Genomic DNA, 24,203 nt, shown 5'->3' with positions numbered 1-24,203 from the left:
AAAAATCCTGTATTTGTTTTGGTCGACAGAAACGCTGACTACACGTGCCTGGGGGTACTGTTCCCTCGTCCCACGAGGCTGACAAACATGGCCCATTTAGGGAAAGGTACCCCCCACCTCTTCCCCCCCTCCTGTACTAACAAGATATGTTTTAACTAAACAACAAACAGATGTCTCAAACGCCAACAGCAAACTCTATGGGCTTCAATGATAAAGTTTACCAGAGTCACCTATTTTTTTATATACATTTACTTTGAATTTAAAGTTAATTGCTCTAAACCCTGTCAGTGTTCTGTAATTAGTAGATTGTTTATTGGCCATAAAAATGCATCAATTTAAAAAAATATACTAGTTAATAGAGACAAACCCACAGTATGACCTGCGATCAGGCATCTTCCCCCCTCCCCACTGGGTTTGAATACTGGGGTGATGGGGAGGGTATGATCACAAGTTACCCACCTTGTGAGCGCCTGATTTATATGACCACCGCAGCATCATGACCACTTTTGTTTCCACTGAAAAAAAATCTCTCAATCAGTCTTGTCTTGTCTTTTCTTTCATCTAATCACACGTGACCACTGCGACAATACAACATGGTTTTGGAAGGCGCACCAAGATCAGATTTAGTAGGATCCATAATAGTTTCAAAGTTAATCCCAGGTGTATAAGGGGAAATTGGATTGTTACCCCAAGGGTTTTTTCAGAATTCTGAAAACATGATTCACTTTGTGATAGTGAAACTTTCAGAAGCTGTTCATTTATTCTGTTTTAAAATTTTGATGTAAAGATGATGTCATCTTCACCTGTTTCCCATATCATTTGACACTGCCATAGTACGTTATGGTATCTGATTTTCAGTTTAAGCCAACTTTGATCTTTTGTTGTTTTTTTATAGTTTCCTTAAGCTGCATTGCCGAATTAGTACCTTGATTTTTATATTCCAATATTAGTTTGAATTAAGTTTTTATCGGTAATTTGTACATTATTTCAGATCCGAAGATGACAGATCTAAGATAGTAGACTTACGATATAATGTCACCTGATATCATATGACACATAATTGACAAGTAACTTCTTATCTTGTTCAAACTGAGGACTATCAATGAAATGGAAATAATTTTGATATACTTTATTATAATGAAAACTAAAGGGGAGGGGTTTCCCTTTTACGCCTGTCCCCTCCTTGTTTCATAGTTTGTGGTGAGAATTTTCCGAAGTTATCCAAAAGGTTTTGATGAGTCCAATTATAATGAAAAACTATGGGGAGAGAACCCTTTTATACCTACCTTGACCATTTTTCCACAGTCTGTGGTCACCATGGTAATTTTTCAAAATTATTGATCAGAAATAATTTTGATGCAGTCTACTTGTAACAAAAATCTAGGGGAGGGCCCCTTCCCCCTCTTCCATCTTTTTGTCACAGTCTGTAGAGGTATGAGTTTGCTGATTGAAATAAATTATTATAAATATTATTCTCATAAGGTCAAATAATAGGTATCATAACATTTTGAAAAATCCTTTGAGTACATGTACATTGTGTACATCGTTTGGTGTTTTTATTGTCAATTACAAAGTTTAATGTTTCAAAATTGTGGATGTCTCTTAAAAGTTAAATGATTATTGTTCCTTAACAGTATATCAGTGGGTTTAACAGGCACCAAGCTTGGATGTAGTGAAGGAGGCTGTGGAGCATGTACTGTCATGATCTCCAAGTATGATCATGAAAATAAGAAGATCAAGTATCCTTTTAAAGTGTAGACATCAACTTTGCAATCAACTCATTACAGGTCTGTAGCTACAGTGTATAGTAATGGATGAAGCAAGGCACTTGCCTTTGTAATTTTTCTTTTTTTTTTTTTTGTTTATTACAAGTATGCAGTAAAAAGTAATAAATTGATATAAAAGGAGTAGAGTTTTTTTTATATATTGTCTCAGAAAATAGCACTTAATGGGTGGAAAAACCTTTTTGTTGCTGTAAGAGTTTTAGTCTGAATTGCATGTTTAGTCTGAATGTCCATTAATTGAATGTTTGAATTGAATATTGAATGTTTACAGAATTGTAAGTTTGATTTGCATAACTGAATATATATCCAGAATGACTGTTCCAACTTAAGGTCATTCCTCACATTTGCATTGCGCATCCTTACTGCGCATAATTTATGGCGTCATTAGCACGCGCTTGTGCATGCGCATATTGAAAACATGATGGATTTGCCTTGATATTGAGCTCTGTCAGTTGAAAAATGGCTCTAGCTCACCAACGAGCATGGGCACCCCAATTTTTTTTCCAGTCGTTGTAATCAACTAATCATAAGCTTTGCGTGAGAAAAGACTGATCTAATTTCTATTGCTGAAAATTGAATAAATAAGAAAAATAGCAAATACACTGTGGTCTTTTCTATTTTGCAGTCGGTAACCACGTCAAGAAATTTGGTTCAAATTTTTAATCAAGGATTTAGCTTTCTGTCTGAATCAAACTTAAACATTTATTTGTGGTCCGACACAATGTATTGACTGTATTTTAATGCGTGTTCTTATGAGTCTGGGCTTACAAAGATGTTACAATTACTGGGAATGCGTTCTTACAATAAGCATTAAATAATGCAAAAATGGGGCATTTTCAATGCCTCACTGCTCGTTAATGAGCATGGGCACCCCCCTTTTTTATTTCAAAATTGAAGTTATCATATGACAAATATTCAGTGGACAAAGTTTCAACAAAAATCTATTGTCATTTTTATTTCAGAGGAATTACCTTAAGGTACTTCAGTTTTAATTAAAAACCCAGTTGTTTGCAGTTAATACTCAAATGTTGTAAAAAGGTTTCGTATCATAATAACCAACTGGTAATATTTATAACCTAGTAATTATCGAATGTTTTAACTGACGATCCATATTTTTGGAGCGCATTATTAAATTAGCATATCAGATTTTAAAAGGCTTACATGAATGTTTGAATTGCAAGTTAAAACATTTACAGTTAATATTGGAATGCACGAGTAAATGACTAAATGTTCATGAATTTGTGTGAATAAAAATTGACTATTGATCAGTTGAATTTTGAATTGATCAATTACCATGACAGCTAATGAAAGTTAAGCTCTGACTTGATCGATATTCTTCAATTAAATATGTACATCTAATTGAAGCTTTAAGTTGAAACTTGACACAGGAGAGACATCTTTCTGCAAATGGTTGTTTGCTGCCATTGTGTGCAGTTGATGGCATGGCTGTTACCACAGTGGAAGGTATCGGAAGCACCAAGACCGTTTTGCATCCAGTACAGGTAAATAAATTTAAATGTATATGTGATATGTGATATACATGTATGTTATGGTGTATGTACGATGTGATGCATATTTTTAATTTGTGTTAAACTACAAAGATGCTTTACCTGAAACAAATTTGAAATCCAGGAGATTGCCAATAATTTTTAATTATCTTCTTGACCCTAAAAAAATCCCCAGAAAACTCAGACCCAAAAGTAAAACAATTTTTCACAGCATGTTTGCTGCAAATTGCTTCAAGACCCTTGTTTACTGTTCATCAATACACCAATGTCTGAGTTTTTTGGGTCTGAGTTTTTAAGACACCCAGAGGGTCTGAGTCTTTCAGGTCTGAGTTTTCAAGACATCCAGAGGATCTGAGTTTTTAGGGTCTGAGTTTTTGAAACACCCCAAAACGTGGCAAAAATATGTCTGAAAAATCATTTTATTAATTAGGCACTTTCCTTGATATTGGCTGGGAGACTTAATTGGCGACCTGTATTGGAGACTGGAAGAATAGGTCTGTAACTACATGGGCAGACTCTTGGATAATCTGGCAGAATGGCATAGATGCAAATTAAGTTAATGGGGTATTAGGTTAGGCCCTTAATGACAGCCCTGCAGACGTCTGAACATTGTTCTGGGTCTGCTAAATCTGCGAGCCAGCGAGCCATGCGAGCCACGGTGTGCGAGCCATGCGAGCCATGCGAACCATTTTTGTGAGTATTTTTTTTTCTTCGATCGGTCTGTGAGGTCGTCGATCATTTCACCAAGAAACATCTCGCGCCCGACTATCACTAAATTAAACTACCGCTTTTAACCACCCGCCATCTTGAAAGCGGAGATGACCCTGGGGACGAGTATAAATGGTACAACCTCGCTCTAGGGTACTCTCTCTTTCCCTGGGAAATTAATTTTAAATTTATCTACAAAAGTGCCTAAAATTGAAATATTGGTGCATCAAATATGAAAAATGTTCTAAACATCTGTACATCGTGTTATGTCTTGCGTCATAGTAATGGCTGCCGTGAGGGTCAATGTGTTAGACGAATTTTTTCTTTGTTTCATATTTTTGTTATGTGTAGAAAAGTTTGTCTATTCAAATCGCCCAGGATCCCCCAAAAATAAAAACAATTCTACAAGAATTTATTAAGGTTCAAGACTCAAGTAAGAAAAATTTTCTGAGAGAAACAGTGTTGACCTGGTGTTGACGAGCCTGCACAACTCCGGCCGTTCGCAGATGAATAAGTTCTAAAGCCTTCATAGCTTAGCTTTAACTAGGATGTCTTTTAGGGATTTTCCCTTGCGATATGAGATGTTGGGGGACTCCTTAAAGATTTCTCTCAGTTGTGGCTGATTATCTATAAGGTACCATTTCTCTGTGAGTGTGTCTTTTAGGTTGGGCAACGCCGGGTGGTATTGCGTTACAAAGGGCAGTATTTTCTTTTGTGCGGTTTTGTTTTTCTGTGCTAGCGACAGTTTTCTGTCAGAGAATTCAATCTCTAAAAGATGTTTCTCTACAATTCTAGCTGGGAAATCTCTACTCTGCAGGCATGTTTTGAAATTACTCATGTTTTCCTCAAAAGTAAATTGAGAGGAATTCGTTCTCAGAAGCCTTAACGCTTCTCCTTTGATAAAGCCTTTCGTGACGCCTGGTGGATGGCACGAATAGAAACTCGTGTATTGAAAGGTCTCTGTAGGTTTGAAATGTGTTCGCACGTCAAGAAAAGATTCCTTATTGAATCTGTCCCCTTTGTACGCTTTCGTCTCCAAGAACGCAGTTTCTGTTTCTGAGATTTCCGCCGTAAATTTGATCGTTGGGTGAACACTGTTTGCCTTTAGAGTCTTTAGAAGGAAATCTTCTATTTTGTCTCTACTTGTATTCCACATAGATATGACGAATTTAATATTGCGATCTTATTCATCTTGTTCCATTACTCTTGTTCATGTTCTCATGCGAATATAAATGTAACAAATAAAAATTCTTAACATTTGTACTGTGGCTCGCATGGCTCGCATGACTCGCATGACTCGCATGGCTTGCCCCTTGGCTTGCATGGCTCGCTGGCTCGTAGATTAACAAAACTCTATTGTTCCTCAGTCCATCTTGTTTTTGTTCTTGTTGTTGTGTTTTAAAAGGAACGAATTGCTAAATCTCATGGATCTCAGTGTGGATTTTGTACTCCAGGAATTGTAATGTCCATGTATGCTCTGCTGAGGAACAAGCCTTTACCAACACACAAAGAAATGGAAAGTGCCTTTGAAGGTATAATTGTAAAGAGTATTAAAGCAAAAACTCCCTCTTGTTTCATCAAAACTGTGTTATAGATACTTTAGCAGCTAAAAATAGTGGCATTTTGTGATGAACACTGTAAGTGAGACCAGAATCCTTGATTTATACCCTTAAGTGAGACAACAAACATTCCCAACCTTTTCTTAAGGGAATCCCTCTTGTCATGATGTGTTTTCAGTTTAGCTTTCGTTCTGCAACTTTTGCAGGACATGGTTTAGTAGTGTTAAGATTTTTTGTTTAATCTGCTTTCCAGGAAATTTATGCCGATGTACTGGTTACCGGCCCATTCTGGAGGGATTTAAGACCTTCACAAAGGTTACAATTTGCAAAAGTTAACTTTCTTTAGTTCACATAATTATATGGAGTGGAATCCCAATTTCTTGAACCTTCAAGTTTTTGAACCTCCCGATAGCTCAAACCAAAAGTCATTCCATCTCCTTAGTCGAACACTGTAGTAATTTTGTCCCCAATTTCTTGAACTCTCCAATTTTCTTCAAACCAAGTTTTGTTTCCCTTGGAGGTTCAAAAATTGGGATTCCACTGTATGCTTACGTATATCTTGACTTCATCACTCAATACCTTGTTATTAGTTTTTCATGCCATGCTTCTGAAAGTTAGTTAGTAACCAAATGAACATCTGAAATCAAAAAATGCCAAGTAAATAAATTACAATCTGGATGAAATATGTCAATGTAAACTTTTATTAGAAAAATTGAAACTAATAACTAATTGAATTAAACACCAATAAATAGTTGAGTAACACCAAATAATTCTTACTATAACTCTCTTAAATAAAAAAAGACTAGAACTTCCAGTTTAAGCTTCATACATTTCTTTAAATGTTTTGGTCTTCCAGAACCCCCTACCCCCTAGGAAATTCCAATCCCTTCTGTGGGGGGCATGGATATTTTGTGGAACTGCACAATTAGACTGCTGGTGGTTTGTTTTTCTCTCAAAATCAGGAAGGGAGTATGACGTCCATCTCTTCCATTTCACACTTTTGCATTCAAGTTTGCACCCTAAGAGAAAAAACCAACAGCTGCCAGCAGTCTGTCTTTGAGGACTTCATGGCTGTTATAGTTATAAACACACCCTAAGAATACATGTACATTTTGACACAGTTACATGTAGTTAATTAAATATTAGAGAAGTCAAGCATGACTTTTATGGCAAACGGCAATAATGAAAGTGTTGCTGTCTGTCTTTTAAGCTGTCTGTACGGTAGAGAGAAAATAATATTGTGTTTGTGGTGAATAGTAGGAGAAGTTATTCTATTTTTGTGTGATTTATTTAAGGATTAGAAGAAAAGAACACAAAGTTAATTTTTGCCATTTGCTGTTTGCCATTTGCCATAACCTTCATGCTTATATAACCTGTCTATAAGTAACTTAATTGCAATGGACTAGACCTTCCCTCTTGTATGAACTGTGATTATTTTTTGTGTTGAAGGAATGTTGCAGTAAGGGAGGGAATGGCTGTTGCAAGGAAACAAACCAAAATGGAACCTGTAATGGCACTGTGCAGAATGGTGTTTTAAATGTGAGTTTTCCATGTCTTTTCTAATACTGTTCTTAGATACATTGTTGCACCATCTTAAATTCTTGAACCCTTAGGAAAGGATATAAATTTTATGGGAGATAATATCAACATGTCTGTACATCTCCTGGAAATAATACACCGTACGTTTGCTTGCCCCAAACTCAAAGAGGGTCAATATTGGAACCACCTCATGCAACTTCATTGTGTAGCTCCAGAAAATATCCATACCTCCCCCACGGAAGGGAATATTTCTAAGTCCCCCCCCCCCCCCACCCCTCTGGAAATTCCAGGTAAGCTTCATACATTTCTTTAAATTTTTTGGTCATCCAGAACCCACAACCCCCTAGGAAATTCCAATCCCTTCTGTGGGGGGAGTATGGATATTTTCTGGAACTGCACATTGACAAAATCTTCACTGTACAGTGAAATCCTGACTTCTCAAACCCTTGTTTTTTTTTAATTTTGGCAGCTCTAACCAAAACTTGTTTCCCTCCCCTCAGTCAAACACTGTTAGTGATAAATTTACCCCTGATTTTTCAAACCAAGTTTCCCTTCACTGGAGGTTTGAAAAACCAGAGGGCTCCAAACTGCCGGGGGGAGTAGAAATACTCCTAGTCGCTTCATGCTACAGAAAGTGGGATAAGCTCTGGCCTGATCAGGGCTGCTTGGCTTTAATTTTACGCAGACTTCACTGTTACCTTACAAGAAGTATTGCAGATGTGCATGTGGTACTAACAGTATTTTGATTTTCATAATTCCTACCATCAAGAAAAAAATGGTTTGAGTATGCATTTGAATTCAAAGAATCTTAATATTTATCTTGATTGACTATGAATACTGCATCTTTTGTAATGCACAGGGTGCCAATGAACTGTTCAAGGCTGCAGAATTTGCTCCATATGATCCAACACAGGATGTGATCTTCCCCCCTGAACTAATGGTAAGCTTGTGCATTCTTGTTGTCAGATTGTAGTTGTCTGATAGCAAGTATGCTGAACTTTTGAGTGTAACAATCCAAGATCTTGGCTAGATCTTTGAGTAAAATCTTTGAAGATCCTTGAAAATCATGGCAAGAAAGATCAAGGTCTTTAAAGAGCCTGACAAGAAAGTTGGAGATCCTTACAGATCCTGGCACGAAATTTGATCTTTGAGGATCTTGGCAAACACTTTGAAAGTTCAGTGTTAAAATCCTTGATAGGATCCTTGAAGATCTTTATCACATTATCTTTGAAGATCTTTGAAGATCCTTGAAGATGACCATAAGATTTCCACCAAGGTACTAATTGTTACATTACCTTGGGTAACCTGGCAGAATACTGGAGGTACTTAACATGCAGAAGACTAAGAAGGTGGAGAAGGTGGAGAAGCAGTTAATTAACTTACTAGTCTTGTTATGAAGACTGGAGGCACTTTCCTTTCAAGCAACAACTCCAGATGGGACTTTTGAAATGAGGGAAAATGGAACAGAAGATACCGTAATTGTGGGAAAGTTTCCTAAAAATCCAAACTGGAAATTTCCAGAAATTTGAACTGAAACAATAAATTATCAAGTGCTTTCAAATAAGTCTTCATGCACAGTGTCTGCAGCTGGGGGCTGAATTAAGGTGGAGTGTGGTTCTATTATCTTATTTTGATTATATATGTAGGTAGCCCCAGGCATTAGACATCATGCAGTCAGGGGGATGCATGTAAAAAAGCAATAAACTCTTACTATTTCTCTTAGCATCACTTTATTTGTGACTATCAATTAAAATCCTCTTAGCTTCCAGAAGCTGCCAAGCCAGAGAGTCTGTACATTAAAGGAGACCTTGTCACTTGGATCAGACCAACAACATTAGAAGAATTGTTAGAGCTGAAGATGAAACATCCAAAAGCTAAACTTGTGATTGGCAACACTGAGATAGGTGAGTATTAAAAGCTAATTAAGTGTATATCCTCTGGGTGAAATTTGACTTGTGATGACAAAGTGGTAAAAAAAAAAATCCAACTGTCACGAAAAACATGAAAACATGTTTCTACCTGATGCAAGTACTAGCTCATCATCATCATCATCATCATCAAGTCTCAGCACGCCAGCAGGCACATAAATACTAGCTCAATCAACCATAGTATGATCTCAGTTTTTACTAGTTCTGAATGTTACTTTATGTTCATGAATCTCACGAGTGTCTTATGAAATATTGCTTGATTTGTGAAATATTGCTTTCCTGTAAGCATTACAGAACATACTTAAGATCACTTAATGTGAAAGCCTGTGTCATATCAGCGGCTGTTATAGGCAAACCTTATCCTGGTTTCTGTAGCATTAAGGTGGCTCCCTATAGTTTTACGATTGCATGTGCACTGAAGACGAAAGCTCAGGTAATCTGTGCACGCTCAAAGGAAAACATCGGTGTTTTTCGATATTTTATGACGTCAACACGAGCACAAAAAGCAAAACTGACAGTGTATTTTCTGGTGTTTCCTTCAGTGAAATTCTGGAAAACTTGGCAGACTGGTAGTAATTTAAATGTTTTACTTTAGTCAGAGCTCGCTTTTCAAGGAAATCTATAAGACCAGTGTTTTCACAGTGGTAAAAGACATAAATTTGCAAAAATTGAAAAACCTGCCTTTACAAACCTTACTTTTTTTGTGTTTAAAATTCATATCCCACAGGATACAGTATGCTGTGAAAATTTTGGAAGATTTCACTGAAGGAAATTCAAGAAAACCAGAAATAAAGCTATAAAAAAAAAATTTAAAAAAACACATTTGTTTGGGCATTTATATTTCAAACCTAGAACCCATGATTTTAACAGAGATGATAGTAAAACGCTATTTAATCATTGCTTATTACATATAATACGTTTGAGAGGACTGGGTGTAAAAATGAATGCAAAAACGGCATTCAAAACATAACACTTAAGTGTGCAACGGCATAAATGATTACCTTATGGAGCCACCTTAGGAGACTAGGAGTATTTCTACTGCCCCCTAGATGGAATGCTGGTCCATTGCAGGGTTACACCCCAGCACTAAATTCACCGGTACCCATTTGTATACCTGGGTGGAGAGAGACATTGTGAGAGTAAAGTCCCGTGGAGTAGTCTCCCCTTTAAAAAGGACGGGGGTGCTTGTTGTATCTTTTGGGGTTTAAAATGCGGTTTTGGTACCTCCTTGGGTGTTCAGCCTAAAAGGGTCCAGTGCAGTGGGAGCTTTACCAGGACCTGTTAGGGCATTGAGCTGAAAAAAGTCTATGTCAGTTGATAAGTTATTTTAGGACTGATACCTCTTAGGGGTGAAAAAATTTCAAGCCACGCCCACAAAACAGGATCTTAGTACCTCTTAGGGCTTCTTTTCAAAATTTTGCGATCAGTAGCCCCCTTCCCCTAGAGTCTGCCCTGGCCCCCAGAAGTGAAGTGTCTTGCCCAAGAACACAACACAATGACCCCAGCTAGGGTTTGAACCAGGACTGCTCGATCTGTAGTCTAGCACACAAACCATTAGACCACCATCCATGTTTTCACTAAGTTATGTTAACTTCATATAAATATATCACTAATTTTATACACGTATGACTGAACATCTCCCAGGTGCAAGTTTATGTAACTATCCTGAAGTGTCACATTCTAGCTGAGCTCTATGAGACAGGGATTAAATTGCTTTGAATTGTATATTCAGTTATTTGCTTCTTGCCTAATAGGAATTGAAATGAAATTCAAGAAGCAGAATTACCCAGTCCTGATAGCTCCTACTCACATCCCAGAACTAAACGCTGTTGAACACACATCAGATGGCATCAAGTTTGGTGCCTCAGTGACTCTTACTACGTTAGAAGATGTTCTCAATGAGGCTTGTCACTTCATGCCTGGTGAGTGAGGTGTGGCATGTGCTTTATAACAGGGGTTTCATTAACGTTTTCACCAGGAGAGCAACTGGTTTGACAGGCAGGCAAAACTTTTTGAACTGGACTTCTTTCTTGGAAAAACTTTCCTCTAGATGATCAAATCAGGCGTGCAAAATAATGAAACTTAATAAAACCCCTGGTTATGATGCCAGGCAAAGTCTAATGCACATTGATAATAAGAGTATAACATGTACTCATTGAATACCATTCTTATAGAAACTCTCTAGGTTTAGGCATTGAGAGCTGTCTTGGTATATTTTGCAGAATACAAGACAAGTTGGTTCACAGCAATACTTCACATGCTCAAGTGGTTTGCAGGTCATCAGATAAGAAATGTTGGGGTGAATATGTTTAATATTTCAATCTGCTGTTGTTTACGTAATGTATAGCAGGTAGGGAAAGAAAGTTGATTAGCAGATTCTTATTTTTCATGTAGCAATTTATTAGTCAGAGCTATGTTCATTTGGAATATGATCCCTCAGTGAGCAGCTGTGAGCAGTGGCCCTCAAAAATACTGACAGTAGAACAAATTCCTTTTAGGCTATTGGTGGAAATATCATGACTGCCAGTCCAATATCAGACCTGAATCCGGTGTTCATGGCTGCGAGGTGCACTCTAACATTAGCTGCTGCTGGAGGTACTGTTCACTGCAAATGACTGGATTTAAAATGTGTAGCCTGCGTAGTAAACGTTCCCTTACGAAGAACTTTTTTGCATTCTGGCTCGGCGAAAATTACATAGTAACGAAGTTGGCCTTTCTTTAAATATCAACAAGTGGAAAAATTTATATACTGTAGTTATAAGGTAAAAAATAAAGAAATTATGCTTAGCAAGCGTAATCGGTATGGGCTGCGAATGGTGCGCCATTGCTTAGTTGAACAGCTGGTGAAAAATTTGTCCAAGTTAAATTTAAAAGTAAAAAAATAATTCTCCATCATAATCCCAATGGCCTGGTTTTATAAACCAGCACTTGTTAAATAGCATTATTTATTACATGGCTGAACTGGTCTGCAATGAAAAGGAGTATTCTGGTTGGTTCTTTAAGTGGTCCAAATTTTGCAATACGGACCACTAAGATGGAACGCTCATGAATTATTTCGGCGAATTACTTTTTCAATTCATTGCATATAATGAACAGTTTTCTGTTTAGTGGAAATCTTTTTACCTTCATGTTTGGAGGATAATTTCAGTTAAATGTTCAGAAAAGCGACGTGAAAAACGTAATTACAGTGGAATCCCGATTTTTCGAACCTCCAAGGGAAACGAAAATTGGTTCGAAAAAAATTGGAGAGTTCGAGAAATCGGGGGTAAAATTACATCGTTTGACTGAGGAGGGGAAACGACTTTTTGGTTTGAGTTATCGGGAGGTTCGAAAAAAGGAGGGTTCGAGAAAACGGGATTCCACCTGTAAATGCTTACCTTTCTCGCACTCGTTCACCGAGAATGGATTGCGGCGACGCATCAATTTATCAGCAAATTAATTGGACTAGCTTGTTCGTTCCGTATTGAGAAAATTGGTATTGTTGTTTTTTTGGAAGTTGCAAAAACCAAAAATAACTCGACCTGTATTTCGCCAATACGGACCTCACTCTAGTTTAATAACATATATTTATTATACATTGAACTCACTATCTCTTTTCTGACTGGCCGAAAGCATACACTGAATTATTATTTTCGAAATCAGCACCTGTGACGTCATCAAGCGGCAGATTATTATTATACATTGAACTCACTATCTCTCTTCTGATTGGTCGAAAGCGTACTGTGAATTTTCGAAATCAGCGCCTGTGACGTCATCTCTGCAGATTATACACTAATCATGTCAAGGACAGTCAAGGTCACGGGTAATCATGTCAAGTTCGCGCGCTTTGTGTTGCTTGCCGTCAGTGAAGAAGCGAAAACATGACTTCCATTTTTTTCGTTCAATGTATAATAAAACAATTATTAGATTCGGTTTGAGAGTGTAGGTAATCTTGGGTGAATATAGCTTGAGGTTAAAATCTATTTTATTATTGATTGAAGGAAAAACAAGGAAAGTGAAGCTGGATGAGAATTTTTTCACTGGATACAGAAGAACGGTGTTACAACCAAGTGAAGTTTTGGTAGACATTTTTATTCCGTTTACGGAAAAGGTACACTGACAAAAAGCAAAGCATCGCCCTAATTATTAATTATATGATGATAAGCAAAATGGACCCAAAGATGTTCTTACTGATATGGTTTCACTCTGGGAAATCCTTATAGGGAAGGGCTTTACGAATAATTTCATAGGTAATTTTGGCGATAAAATAAGCAAGTCAAAAACCCACGATTGTAAACGTAATTTGTCGCCTATGTTATTAAAAGGTAATCAACTGGTATAAAATTGTGAAATTAAGACATAATCTCTCTTGTGTTTTGTAAAAAATTCTAATAAATTCCCGAGCCTTTCACTCGTCACCATTTGATTACCCATACTAATACGCTAGACTAGCTACAATAATGGAATCTTAAAGGAACTACGTCACGGTTTGCGCATATTGAAAAGTTTAGCCTCAATTTTTCAAATTCGTCGTTTTTAATCCGTGTTAGTCTTCTCCATCCTTAGCCAACCTTGTTCGTTTATGGTTTATCATTATCTCTTTGGTGTTTTTCTATCTTATTAAACTGTTATTTTCAAGTTTCCTACCATTTAAAGGTAATTTTGTAAGTGGGCAAAATAACTCAAAATACTGTGACTGAGCCCCTTTAAAACTGTTATGGAGAGATTACTATTAAGGATATGATTTAATGGTGCTACAATAGGCGACAAAAGTGTAGCGACACTTGGCAGTAAAATTCGATTTTCGAGCGTCTTGGAAACATTTGCCCCCCTCCCCCCCTCCCCGAAAAAAAATGTTGATTTTGCTATTTCTTAGACTGCACAGGCCACAGCGCCTACACAACATTGAAATGGGGGGCCGGGTGTATCAGAGAATTAACGCTAGATGCAAATAAAAGAGAATAAGTGCTTAAATATCGAAAAGCGTCATTTTCTAAAAGTGTCTCGACTACTTTTGTCGCCCATTGTAGCAACAGAACTTAATTAAGGCAGAGATCACCAGTAGATGTTATTATGAACATCCGATATTGGCAGTTACTAAGTGAGATTTATGATTTAATTTGTTATCAACTTTGAGCTACTTGTAAGGAAGTGGAATGCTCTCAAGGGAATTTGCCTGGATGAAGAACCGAAGTTGAAGTTGAGATTACATTACATGTCTCTATGATATGCAGCCAATCTATGGCGTTTGTACTCTTCGTCTACTCGCTCGTTTTGCATGTTATATAAACTGTGTTAATTTTTACAGCATGAATATGTGTTCGCCTTCAAGCAAGCTCGTCGGCGTGAAGATGATATTGCTATAGTGAACACTGGTATGCGAGTGCTATTGGAGAAGCCAACAAATTCCAGTTCATGGAAAATTCAGGATTGCAGTTTCAGTTTTGGAGGCATGGCCCCTACAACAGTCATGGCCATGAAAACCATCAAGGGACTCACTGGCAGGTATGCAGTTGTGTACTGACCGACTGACGGAGGGACGGAGGGACGAACTAACTGTCTGATTGACTGAAGGACAGCTGGACTGACTGACTGACGGACTGACGGACGGACGGACGGACTAATTGACTAAAGGACAGTTAGACTAATTGATGGATTCTCTGACCGATTGATACTTCAGCCGAGCACTCAAATACCAGTGTTTTCATTCGCTGTATTATACTTCTTGGGAAGCGAAAAATATAGTCTTGTGGCAGGACAACAAATTATAATGAAGCATATCTACTAAAATAACAGTCAACACCATTAAACAGCAGCGTAAGCATTAAGCAATATTGTTCTCTGGATAAGTGTTGCTGTAAGTGTCTACCACTCTGCGTTGTCGACACTTTACAGTACCGCAGCTTGTGGTTTATAAATATTACGCTAAGGAAGGGTGAGAGACGAGTTTATAAGTGAAAAGCAAACTAAAGAAACGCAAGTAGTTTATGTGCTACTAGATGTGCACTTCTCAGGTCTTTTGTTAAGTTTGATAATCTAATTGGGGAAAGTTTGGCTTACAATTTATTGTGTTACTTTGTCTCGTAACAGTGTAACAAAGTTGTGAAACAAGTTACAAGAAATATCACCCAATTTAAAGCCCCGTGCACACTAAGTCGAAGGAATTTGAAACCTGAGGTTTCACTCTGAAAACATATCAAATGATGTTTCCCGTCCACACTATGCCGGAGGAATTTTATAACGCAACAACCACCGGTCGTTTTGGATTTGTGTTTGAGGAAAATTCGCTCAGGGAAATCACATGATAATCGTGACTACATCGGTCGTTGTTGAAAAGCTCCGTTTTCAAATTGTTTTACGTCCGCACTAAAACGAAAAGCTCGCGTTTTCAAATTCCTACGGTTTGAAGAGCGTTTTCGAAAAGCTTCGTTTTCGTGACGGATTAGTGTGGACGGTAGGCCTAACCGTAGAAATAAAGCTGCGTTTTCAAATTTGTCTGGCGCAGTGAGGATGGGGCCTAACAGCACCTTAGGAAGTAACATGAACATCGAAAAATGTAGAATGACATGGAGATGCAGTCATGCATGTTTTAGCTGTACTAAGCTGAGTTTGATTGATATTTCAGAACATGGAGCGAGAGTATTGTTGAAGATGCTTGTCAGTTGTTAGCTGAAGACCTGCCACTCAAACCCGGGTCACCAGGCGGTCAGGTGGAATACAGGAGATCACTTGGCACGAGCTTCTTCTTCAAGTTCTATTTGAACGTTTCTGTACAGCTCAGTAACCAAGAGGTTAATATAAATAATGGACTTGTTTATTTGAGATTTTAGATAGTTTAAACGAGCTATGTCACGGCTGAGCATCTGAAAAATTTTACCAATTTGTTTTTTTCAATTTTGTCATTTCTAATCCGTGTTACATGTAATCGTTCCCAGTTCTCGCTGTCATTAGTGTCGAACCTCAGTAAAACTGATGACTTAAAATGTGGCAACGAAGCTCCCTGGGTTAAGAACCTCTTTTGAATGTTATTCTTCCACTATTATGCCATTTAACCATATTAGGTCAAGAGAGAGAGAGAGAGCAAAATATGAGCCCGTATTGCACTTTAGAGTTCCTCGTTGGCACGTGCCTTCTGCGATCGGTACCATTTTCGGATGATGCAAGGTGTATTTCAAAATTGAAAGTTGGAATACTAGAAAATGACATAACGGAGGAATAATAAATCCCTTATTCGATGGCTTAACATAAAACGTGCATCATTTTGCTTATTGCTCGTACTACGCAACTCGCAAAATATCCGCGCGTTTTATATGTTGAACCATCGAACAAGGAGTATATATTACATAATGCAATGAATGTGTTTATCGCTTTTTACAGGCAGCTCCCAAAGTTGAGATTCCAAAGACCTTTGTGAGCGGAGCCGGTCATTTTCAAAGAGATGTTACCTACAGCACGCAGACCTTCCAGGTGATAATCATGCACTTTTGTCTTATCTCGCTTACCCAACGGTTAACTAACTGGTCATGGTAAAGTCTGCATACGAACCAAGTGGCCCATCACGCCGGAGGTTATCCCGGTTTCTGAAGTTTTATTGTTATTTTCATCACCACAGGAAGTCCCGGATGATCAGTCGATAGAGGATGTGGTTGGTAGGCCTGTTGCGCACTTAGCAGCTGCTAAACAAGCCACGGGAGAGGCAATCTACTGTGATGACATCCCCAAATATGCAGGTAATGTTATTTTGCAGTAAACAAGTTAAGAACCTTCTCAATACGCTTAGCTTCACGTCTGTCAAAGATTCGACAAATTTTAACCTGATGAGCCACAAATACACAATTGTATGTATACTTCGTTATAACTCTCATAGATTGATTATGACCAAATGTAATGTCACGTGAAAATGTTACATTCATTTTACCAGTATGAGTAAAAACTACATGTACCTTGTACATCGTAACAAATGGCACTAAGTGAAAGTAGTTTAATTACCAGCTGCACTTTTTCTCTTCTTTTCAGGAGAGCTTTACTTAGCAGCAGTTTTCAGCAAACGTGCTCATGCAAAAATCCTGTAAGTTCATGACTGATTTTGTTATCGACGCTCTGTTTTGTGAAATTCAGCATATCGTGTGACAGTCACATAGTGGGATGTAATTTATAATTTAATTATTAGTATTTTTTTTTTGTATTTTTGTCGTATTCAATAATAATTTTTGATTTAAATTTTGTAACGTATCACACAAGCACAACAGAGAACGTATGTGAACGTATGAGAGCGACCGTGAAGCGGACGAAAAACATTTGTTTTACCTTTGCCCAGCCCCACCCCTTTGCGTTTTGACTCGTACATTTCCCCCGCGCTTAATATTTTGTTTGCGATCTCGACGAACTCAAATCAAAATAGAAGGTCTGTGGATAGAGCAGTATTTTAACCCTGAATACTGAAGAAGACTGAGCTCTGTTCACACGCGCGTCTTTCTTACTCTGCTCGCGACATGACTCGGAGATTCAAGCCGAAAAATTCCATTCTGATGACGTGGCTCCATTGCAGGGCATCTGATTGGTTCTTAACCGCTTACGAAAGTTCAAACCTGAGCAACAACCAATCAGCGAATCCCTGTAGAGATACGTCATCTGAATGGAATTTTGCGGGTCGAAGTGCGGTGTCTCTCGCGGGAAAAAACAAATTTAAAAGTTTGGGAAGAAAATTACGCCCTTTTACCTCAGGCAAATACATAGATACTTACTGGTCGTGTAACTAATTTAACCTGAAAGAGCTGGTTTGAAAGCTAAATGAATTTGTATTAACACTTGCTATATGTGTTCTTCGTATTTTACACAGGGATGTTGACCCGAGTGAGGCTTTGCATTTGCCAGGAGTAAAGACGTACCTTGGCGTTGATGATGTACCAGGCCAAAATGCAACAGGACCTGTGATATTTGATGAGGAAGTATTTGCCTCGGAGAAGGTAGATTTGCACTGAGATTTAGTGACGAGTTGTAATCCAAGCTGTTTTCTTGCTTTGATCAGCGTTACGGAAACACTTTTTGGAGACCTTAAAACTGCACACGGACTCTCAGATTAAAGTTAGAGGTGGAAAAAGCTTATCTTACTTTTGTTTGTGTGGTGTCCATTTTAAGGCCCAAAACCGAAAAACCTTGGAAGACCATTAGTAAAAATCGCTTCTCTAAGCTCAACGCACAATTGGATTTTCTTCGATTTTTCTTGGTCGTCTCAGGCATAAGAACGTTTTAGTCACTTCTCCAAAATCTTAAGCTTGATTTCAAATGGCTTTAACAATGCACCCACCCCTCTCCCTCTAAATTGTTCTGTTTGTTTTGTTTTGTTTTGTTTTGTTTTTGTCAGGTGACATGCGTGGGTCAAATTATTGGCGCTATTGTCGCTGAAACTCAGGCCCAGGCCCAACGAGCAGCCAACTCAGTAAAGGTCACATACGAGGATTTACCGAGAATATTGACCATTGAGGTAAATAATTAACTGTATTAAGTCAACACAAAATACGTACTAGTTGCTACCATTTTCCTGTTCACCCGTTTCGTGACGGAGTTACCCTTAAAGGCACTCAGTCACATACAAAATAACCTTTAATTAAAGAAAACCTTAAAATAGTAGTTTACTAAGATGGAAAAACACCAAAGAGATAACAACAAACTATGAAGGAACAAAGATGGTTAAGGATGGAGAAGATTAACACGGATTAGAAACGACAACCTTGAAAACTTGAGGCTAAACTTTTCAAGATGAGCAAGCCCAGATCCCCCGGAAGTGGTGATTTTTTTTGTCAGGGATGTGATGGAGGTCTGGTACGGAAGAACAACGAAGCCAAGATAGTTTTGTATGATTCATTAATCTCAGTTCATTAGCAATGTCTTTTCATTTTTTAATTAACAGGAAGCCATAGCGGCCCAGTCGTTCTTGGAATCTACACCAATGTGTATTCAGAAAGGGGACCTGGAAACTGGTTTTGCTGAATCTGATCACGTGTTAGAAGGAGAGATGAGAGTTGGCGGACAGGTTAGACGTAATTCAGTGACCACTAAGGAAATTCTCCTATCAATATGGGTACAGAATTTAAGATGCAGGTGGTGAGAATGTTGAAATGAAATAACTCTTGTTACAGGAACACTTCTATTTGGAGACACAAGCCACAATAGCTGTTCCTAAAGGAGAAGATGGTGAGATGGAACTTTTCGTTTCCACTCAAAATCCAACATTGACTCAGGTGAGGAAGCAATAGTTTTTCAGCTGGCTTAAACGTGAATTTTAACCCTACCCTTAACCTTGTTTGAGCCACGTTGTTATGAGTCCTAATTCTATTCTTATTCTATTCAAATCCACAGAAACTCGCTGCAAAAGCTCTAGGAGTTCCTGCCAATAGAATTGTGGTGCGGGTCAAAAGAATGGGTGAGACATTTTCCTAAGTCAATTTGCTGTGTTTAATAAGAAAGGAGCTCAAACTTTACGTCAGGAAAGAAAGTGGCCGGTGCATGGTAATGGAGAATTGTAAATTATTTTCAAAGAGGCTTTCAGGCTCAGGAATATCCTAGAAAAAATCACCTTGTAAGGTAACAAAGCTTTTTAACTCTTATAATAAGAATTTCAATACAGAGTCTACGAACCTCTCACAACAACCACATTGGGGAAAGAAGAAACTGGCCGTCGTAGAGAGGTGGCCGCCAAACACACTCAACGTTCCAAAACAACATTTAGCAACATTGTTGGGCACAACTTGTTGCAGACGTTTGGCCACCCTGTAAGACCTTCCAACATCTTTCAACGTAATTATTTCAACAGTGTGGCCGAAATTGTACAACGTGTGCACAGCAATGTCGCAATTTGTTGCATTGCTTGCGTCTGGCTGGGGCTTAATAGATTAAGTACTAGAGATAAGAGGTAATCACTATTGATGTTTCTTGTGGGTCTGTATCTTCAGGCGGTGGATTTGGAGGCAAGGAGACTCGGAACTGTTTCCTTTCAAGTGTTGTGGCTGTGGCGGCTGCCAAGTGAGTTAATAAGTATTTCTGTAACTACATGTTTGCTGTTTTTTTTCTTTTTTCTTTTCTTTTTTTTTGTAGGCATGCATGTGTAAATAACTATGTTACAATTCATGTACCTTTTACATGAAGTTGATTGAGCATGTGTTTTTTTTTGTCAGGGTTGGTAAGCCTGTGCGATGCATGCTTGATCGAGATGAGGACATGATGAGCACGGGCACAAGGCACCCATTCTTGGCCAAGTACAAGGTACTTTATATATCAGTCAAACGTCCTTTTATGCGCGGCGTTTTCTACTAGTCTCCGCCGCAGCCGTTTTTTGGAGTGTCACAAACGTTTTTTGTCTATAATTTTCTTCTGGGGTCCAAAGCAGCTTCTATCCCAAGACAGACTGCTTTCCTAGTGTGATTGGATTAACGACATGTTGGAAAAATAACTTGACAGGAGACGGTTAAGGATATTATAACCTTTGTGATCAAGCTGGACATTAGTCACTGTGGCCGCACATTTATGTCTTGAGTTCCATAAACTATTCATCAATTCAAAGGTCACAAGTAATGAAATAGCTTAAGCATTACCACTAAGAGAGTAAGTGACAGAAGTAATGTGTATAAATGCAAATAATTTACCCGCACTTTGCTTTAAAAATGATAGAATGATTTAAGCAAATTACTCTACTGTCACTTTGCCTTAGTTGTGGGGAAAAATGATTGCATTGTGTGAGGCCGTCGTTCAGTTATTTTACTGTTTGCATTGGTTTGGTTCTCTAGGTTGGCTTCACAGTGAACGGGAAGATCAAGGCTCTAAATGTCAAGATGTACAGCAATGCTGGAAATTCACTTGATTTGTCCAAAGCTGTGAGTAGTCATAAAAATGGTGTGACACTCGGCACCACCAAGTGATGAACTTGGGCCCGAGCACACCGGCTAATGCGTTTTTAAAAATATCCGTTTTCCTCTCAACGAAAACGAAGCAAAATATTTTCGACCACACTATCGTTTTCGTTTTGTTTTCACCTGTTCACACTGATTCGTTTTCATTCGAAAACGCATACTTTTTGATGCGTTTTCCTCTTTCGCCCACCGTCTTAAACGCCTGAAAATGCTGATGGAAATGAGAGTATATGATGCTATTTTCGACACCGTTTTCAAAAGCCTCCGGTTTTACCTAAAGGCCATCCACACTAGAAACGGTGCGTTTTCAAAACGATACGTTTTCAAAAGGTTCAACGTTTGAAACCGTTTTCATTAGCGTTTTCGATCCGTTTAGTGTGGACGATATGCGTAAACGCATCAAAAAGTATTTACGTTTTCATACGGAAATGCATTGTTGTGGTCGGGTCCTTAAAACGTGGTCTCAAAATCTTTGACTCTGAAATTTGTCTTAAATCTTGCTTGTGTAACGCCAAACCTTCATTCCTCAAGCGCCATCTAGTGCCATTCTCGTCTGATCTGTCTTTATCGTTTGGATCGCCTGTAGGTCATGGAGCGAGCTCTTTTTCACATGGAAAACTGTTATCTTATCCCTAACATCCGGGGACAAGGCTACTTGTGTAAGACCAATATCCCATCAAACACTGCGTTCAGAGGATTTGGTGGACCGCAGGTTAGTTATCTCTGGGATTCTGTTGGTAGACTGTGCATGATTGACAGTGAAGTCTTTGAAATGGTATGTTTCGAGTTTGCGTGTGTTCTACTCAAGTTGAAATCTTTGCATAGTGTACTGTCAAATTGCAGAATCGGTTTAATGAGATGGATTGGGGTTATGGCGGTATCTTTTTGATTTGATACAAAGCAAGATGTGAAATACCTTCAGTCACTTAAAAAATACTTGCTGTGAGACCTTGTAGCCTGTGATTAGTTACTAATGGTCTCTTTTTAGCACAAAATGTGAACTGCATTTTTCATAATTATCATTTTTTTTTCGTAGGGTATGATGTTTGCTGAATCATGGATCGGTGACATTGCAGTCACGTGTGGCATTTCACAGAGACAGGTTAGTTCGCTAAAGTAATATCCTGGACTGAAGTCTTGTTCATTAAATGATTTAAACGTTTTTGAAGGCAGGAATAGGGACTGCTGAGAGCATATGAACCTGCGAGTAAGCTCGCGTTGGGGTCAGGCGCGAGTGGCCAGGCTATGATTTCAGGCTATGTAAGGTACACATTGATACACCTGGAAAGACAAGCACTTTGAGAGTGAAGTGTCTTGCCCAAGAACACAGCGCATTGACCCAGGGCTTGAAGGGCTGGAACCGGCAGCCCAACGAACTTCCCATTGAGCCACTACGCCTCCAAAAGGATCGCAGGCTAAAAGCATAGGAGTAGTATAGGACGCTCATAGGGGGATGAACCAATCAGAGAGCAGCATACAGCACACGTGACAGCTCTCGAGCGTCCTACACCACTGATACGAATTATCACACTGGTTTCCATGTAAGATGATGGCATACTCAAATGGTGATCTTTCGTTTTCAGGTCAGAGAGCTGAACTTTTATCACGAAGGAGATGTAACTCATTTTAATCAAGAACTGGCCAGTTGCCACATCCAGCGGGTTTGGGACGAGTTGGTCGACAAGTGTAAATATGAAGAAAGAAGGGAACACATTGAGGCATTTAACAGGTTTGACTAATTGTCGTCCATTTTATAACATTATGATAGTAAAAATGGTTTGATCGTGTGATCGTCCTGGTGAGGGTAGTTCTGAAAAGAGCTGTTGTTGGTGACTGATGTTTCGACAACCTGAGTGGAAGTTATCAAGGCGAAGTGTAAAATGTTTGTCAGGCGATGGTGTTTAAAGTCTGATCCGTTGAAGTACAGCCAATACCATCACGGCTAAACTGACCAATTGGTTTTCAGTCCCCCCCCCCCCCCCCCCCCAGTGCCAGTAATATCGAATGAGATTAAGAAAAGGTATCCCTTGATATGCTACGGAAATTCTGCCGCGCGTTAAGCTTCCAGAAAATGGGTTAAACAGTTAGATGTACGTTAATTTATGTTCAGTTTTAAAATGGCTGTTATGAATCTTTCTTGGGTAGTGAACTTATCTTCAGAAATGAAAAGTAGACGAATCAATAGCGCGTTTATGTCACTGTTACCATGCGCATTAAGTCGATCACCATCAGTTGTTAATTAGGTTCTTTTACGTTTCTTTTATTCCGTTCAAGGGAAAACCGTTGGAGAAAGCGAGGCATCGCTTTGACGCCCACCAAGTTTGGGATTAGTTTTACTGCACTCTTCATGAATCAGGTAAGATTAAAATTGTGCTTGAAACTTGGTGGTTTGTTCGACCTCGTGGAGACGAGCTGGCCTCGTGGTTAGTGCGCTCGTCTCTGGATCGAGCGGTCCCGCTTCCAGCCCTGGCTGGGAACATTGTGTTGTGTTGTTGGACAAGACACTTTACTCCCATAGTGTCTCTCTCCACCCAGGTGTATATATGGGTACCGGTGAATTTAATGCTGGGGGGGGGGGGGTAACCCTGCGATGGACTAGCGCCCCATCCAGGGGGAGTAGAAATACCCCTAGTCGCTTCATGCCACAGAAACTGGAAATAAGCTCCGGCGTGATGGGCCACTTGGCTCGTATGCAGATTTTACCTTTACTTAATCTTGTTCCACCTTACAGACCCATGCAGCACAAGGTAGTTAGAATTAGCAAAGAATCGTTACTTTGTAATTTAGTGTTACACAAACCATCTAGTTAAACAATCAATTCGAGCATTCTGCATTTCATTTGTTATTTTGTTGTTACTTTTTTCTGGCAGGCTGGGGCTCTAGTTCACGTGTACACAGACGGATCAGTTCTGGTTACTCATGGTGGAACAGAAATGGGGCAAGGACTACACACCAAAATGGTGCAGGTCAGTAAAAATCCCTCTGGTGAACAAAATTACTAGCTCTGACAGAGCGGGTTCAGTTACAAACCTACTCACGCAATTGTGCTTGGTTTTGACGACAGATTAGGTTAGTCTGGGAGAGCTTTGGCTCTTACAGCCTGCGTAGCAAGCGTAAAACGGGGGAGACGGAGAAAGAGAGAGCGGGCATGGATGGAGGGGGAGATTTTCGCCTCCCTTACCCCTCTCCGTTTACGCCTGCAACGAAGTCTGTGGCTCATTTTTTAGTGAGACGCAGTCTTGTTTATATACCCATGGACAAAAAATGCCATTTACTTTGAATTAAAGCAACT

At 38.9% G+C, this 24,203-nt stretch overlaps 1 protein-coding gene across 2 annotated transcripts in view; it reads left to right on the top strand.

Annotated features, from left to right (window-relative positions):
- The window catches only part of LOC145485102 (xanthine dehydrogenase/oxidase-like), a 32,662-nt gene that overhangs the window by 1,399 nt on the left and 7,060 nt on the right, over window positions 1-24,203 (top strand). The window contains exons 3-31 of one of the 2 annotated variants that reach the window (XM_081463752.1): window positions 1,643-1,739; window positions 3,178-3,286; window positions 5,406-5,532; window positions 5,813-5,874; window positions 7,009-7,098; window positions 7,958-8,038; window positions 8,861-9,002; window positions 10,781-10,948; window positions 11,249-11,325; window positions 11,525-11,621; window positions 13,007-13,116; window positions 14,314-14,510; window positions 15,631-15,796; window positions 16,383-16,472; window positions 16,618-16,735; window positions 17,022-17,073; window positions 17,845-17,971; window positions 18,370-18,489; window positions 18,916-19,038; window positions 19,145-19,246; window positions 19,365-19,428; window positions 19,958-20,027; window positions 20,180-20,267; window positions 20,789-20,875; window positions 21,498-21,623; window positions 21,948-22,013; window positions 22,495-22,640; window positions 23,186-23,267; window positions 23,782-23,877. In XM_081463752.1, coding sequence (XP_081319878.1) covers window positions 1,643-1,739; window positions 3,178-3,286; window positions 5,406-5,532; window positions 5,813-5,874; window positions 7,009-7,098; window positions 7,958-8,038; window positions 8,861-9,002; window positions 10,781-10,948; window positions 11,249-11,325; window positions 11,525-11,621; window positions 13,007-13,116; window positions 14,314-14,510; window positions 15,631-15,796; window positions 16,383-16,472; window positions 16,618-16,735; window positions 17,022-17,073; window positions 17,845-17,971; window positions 18,370-18,489; window positions 18,916-19,038; window positions 19,145-19,246; window positions 19,365-19,428; window positions 19,958-20,027; window positions 20,180-20,267; window positions 20,789-20,875; window positions 21,498-21,623; window positions 21,948-22,013; window positions 22,495-22,640; window positions 23,186-23,267; window positions 23,782-23,877 — 3,080 coding nt within the window. Of the gene's footprint in view, window positions 1-1,642; window positions 1,740-3,175; window positions 3,287-5,405; window positions 5,533-5,812; window positions 5,875-7,008; window positions 7,099-7,957; window positions 8,039-8,860; window positions 9,003-10,780; window positions 10,949-11,248; window positions 11,326-11,524; window positions 11,622-13,006; window positions 13,117-14,313; window positions 14,511-15,630; window positions 15,797-16,382; window positions 16,473-16,617; window positions 16,736-17,021; window positions 17,074-17,844; window positions 17,972-18,369; window positions 18,490-18,915; window positions 19,039-19,144; window positions 19,247-19,364; window positions 19,429-19,957; window positions 20,028-20,179; window positions 20,268-20,788; window positions 20,876-21,497; window positions 21,624-21,947; window positions 22,014-22,494; window positions 22,641-23,185; window positions 23,268-23,781; window positions 23,878-24,203 lie in introns of those variants that run through there. The other variant, XM_081463753.1, reaches the window with a different exon arrangement.

The sequence above is a fragment of the Orbicella franksi genome, chromosome 4 (assembly GCF_964199315.1).
Source record: "Orbicella franksi chromosome 4, jaOrbFran1.1, whole genome shotgun sequence".
NCBI classification, from domain to species: Eukaryota; Metazoa; Cnidaria; class Anthozoa; order Scleractinia; family Merulinidae; genus Orbicella; species Orbicella franksi.
Note: the sequence above shows the minus strand (reverse complement) of the source record. Positions and strands in the feature narration are given on the sequence as shown.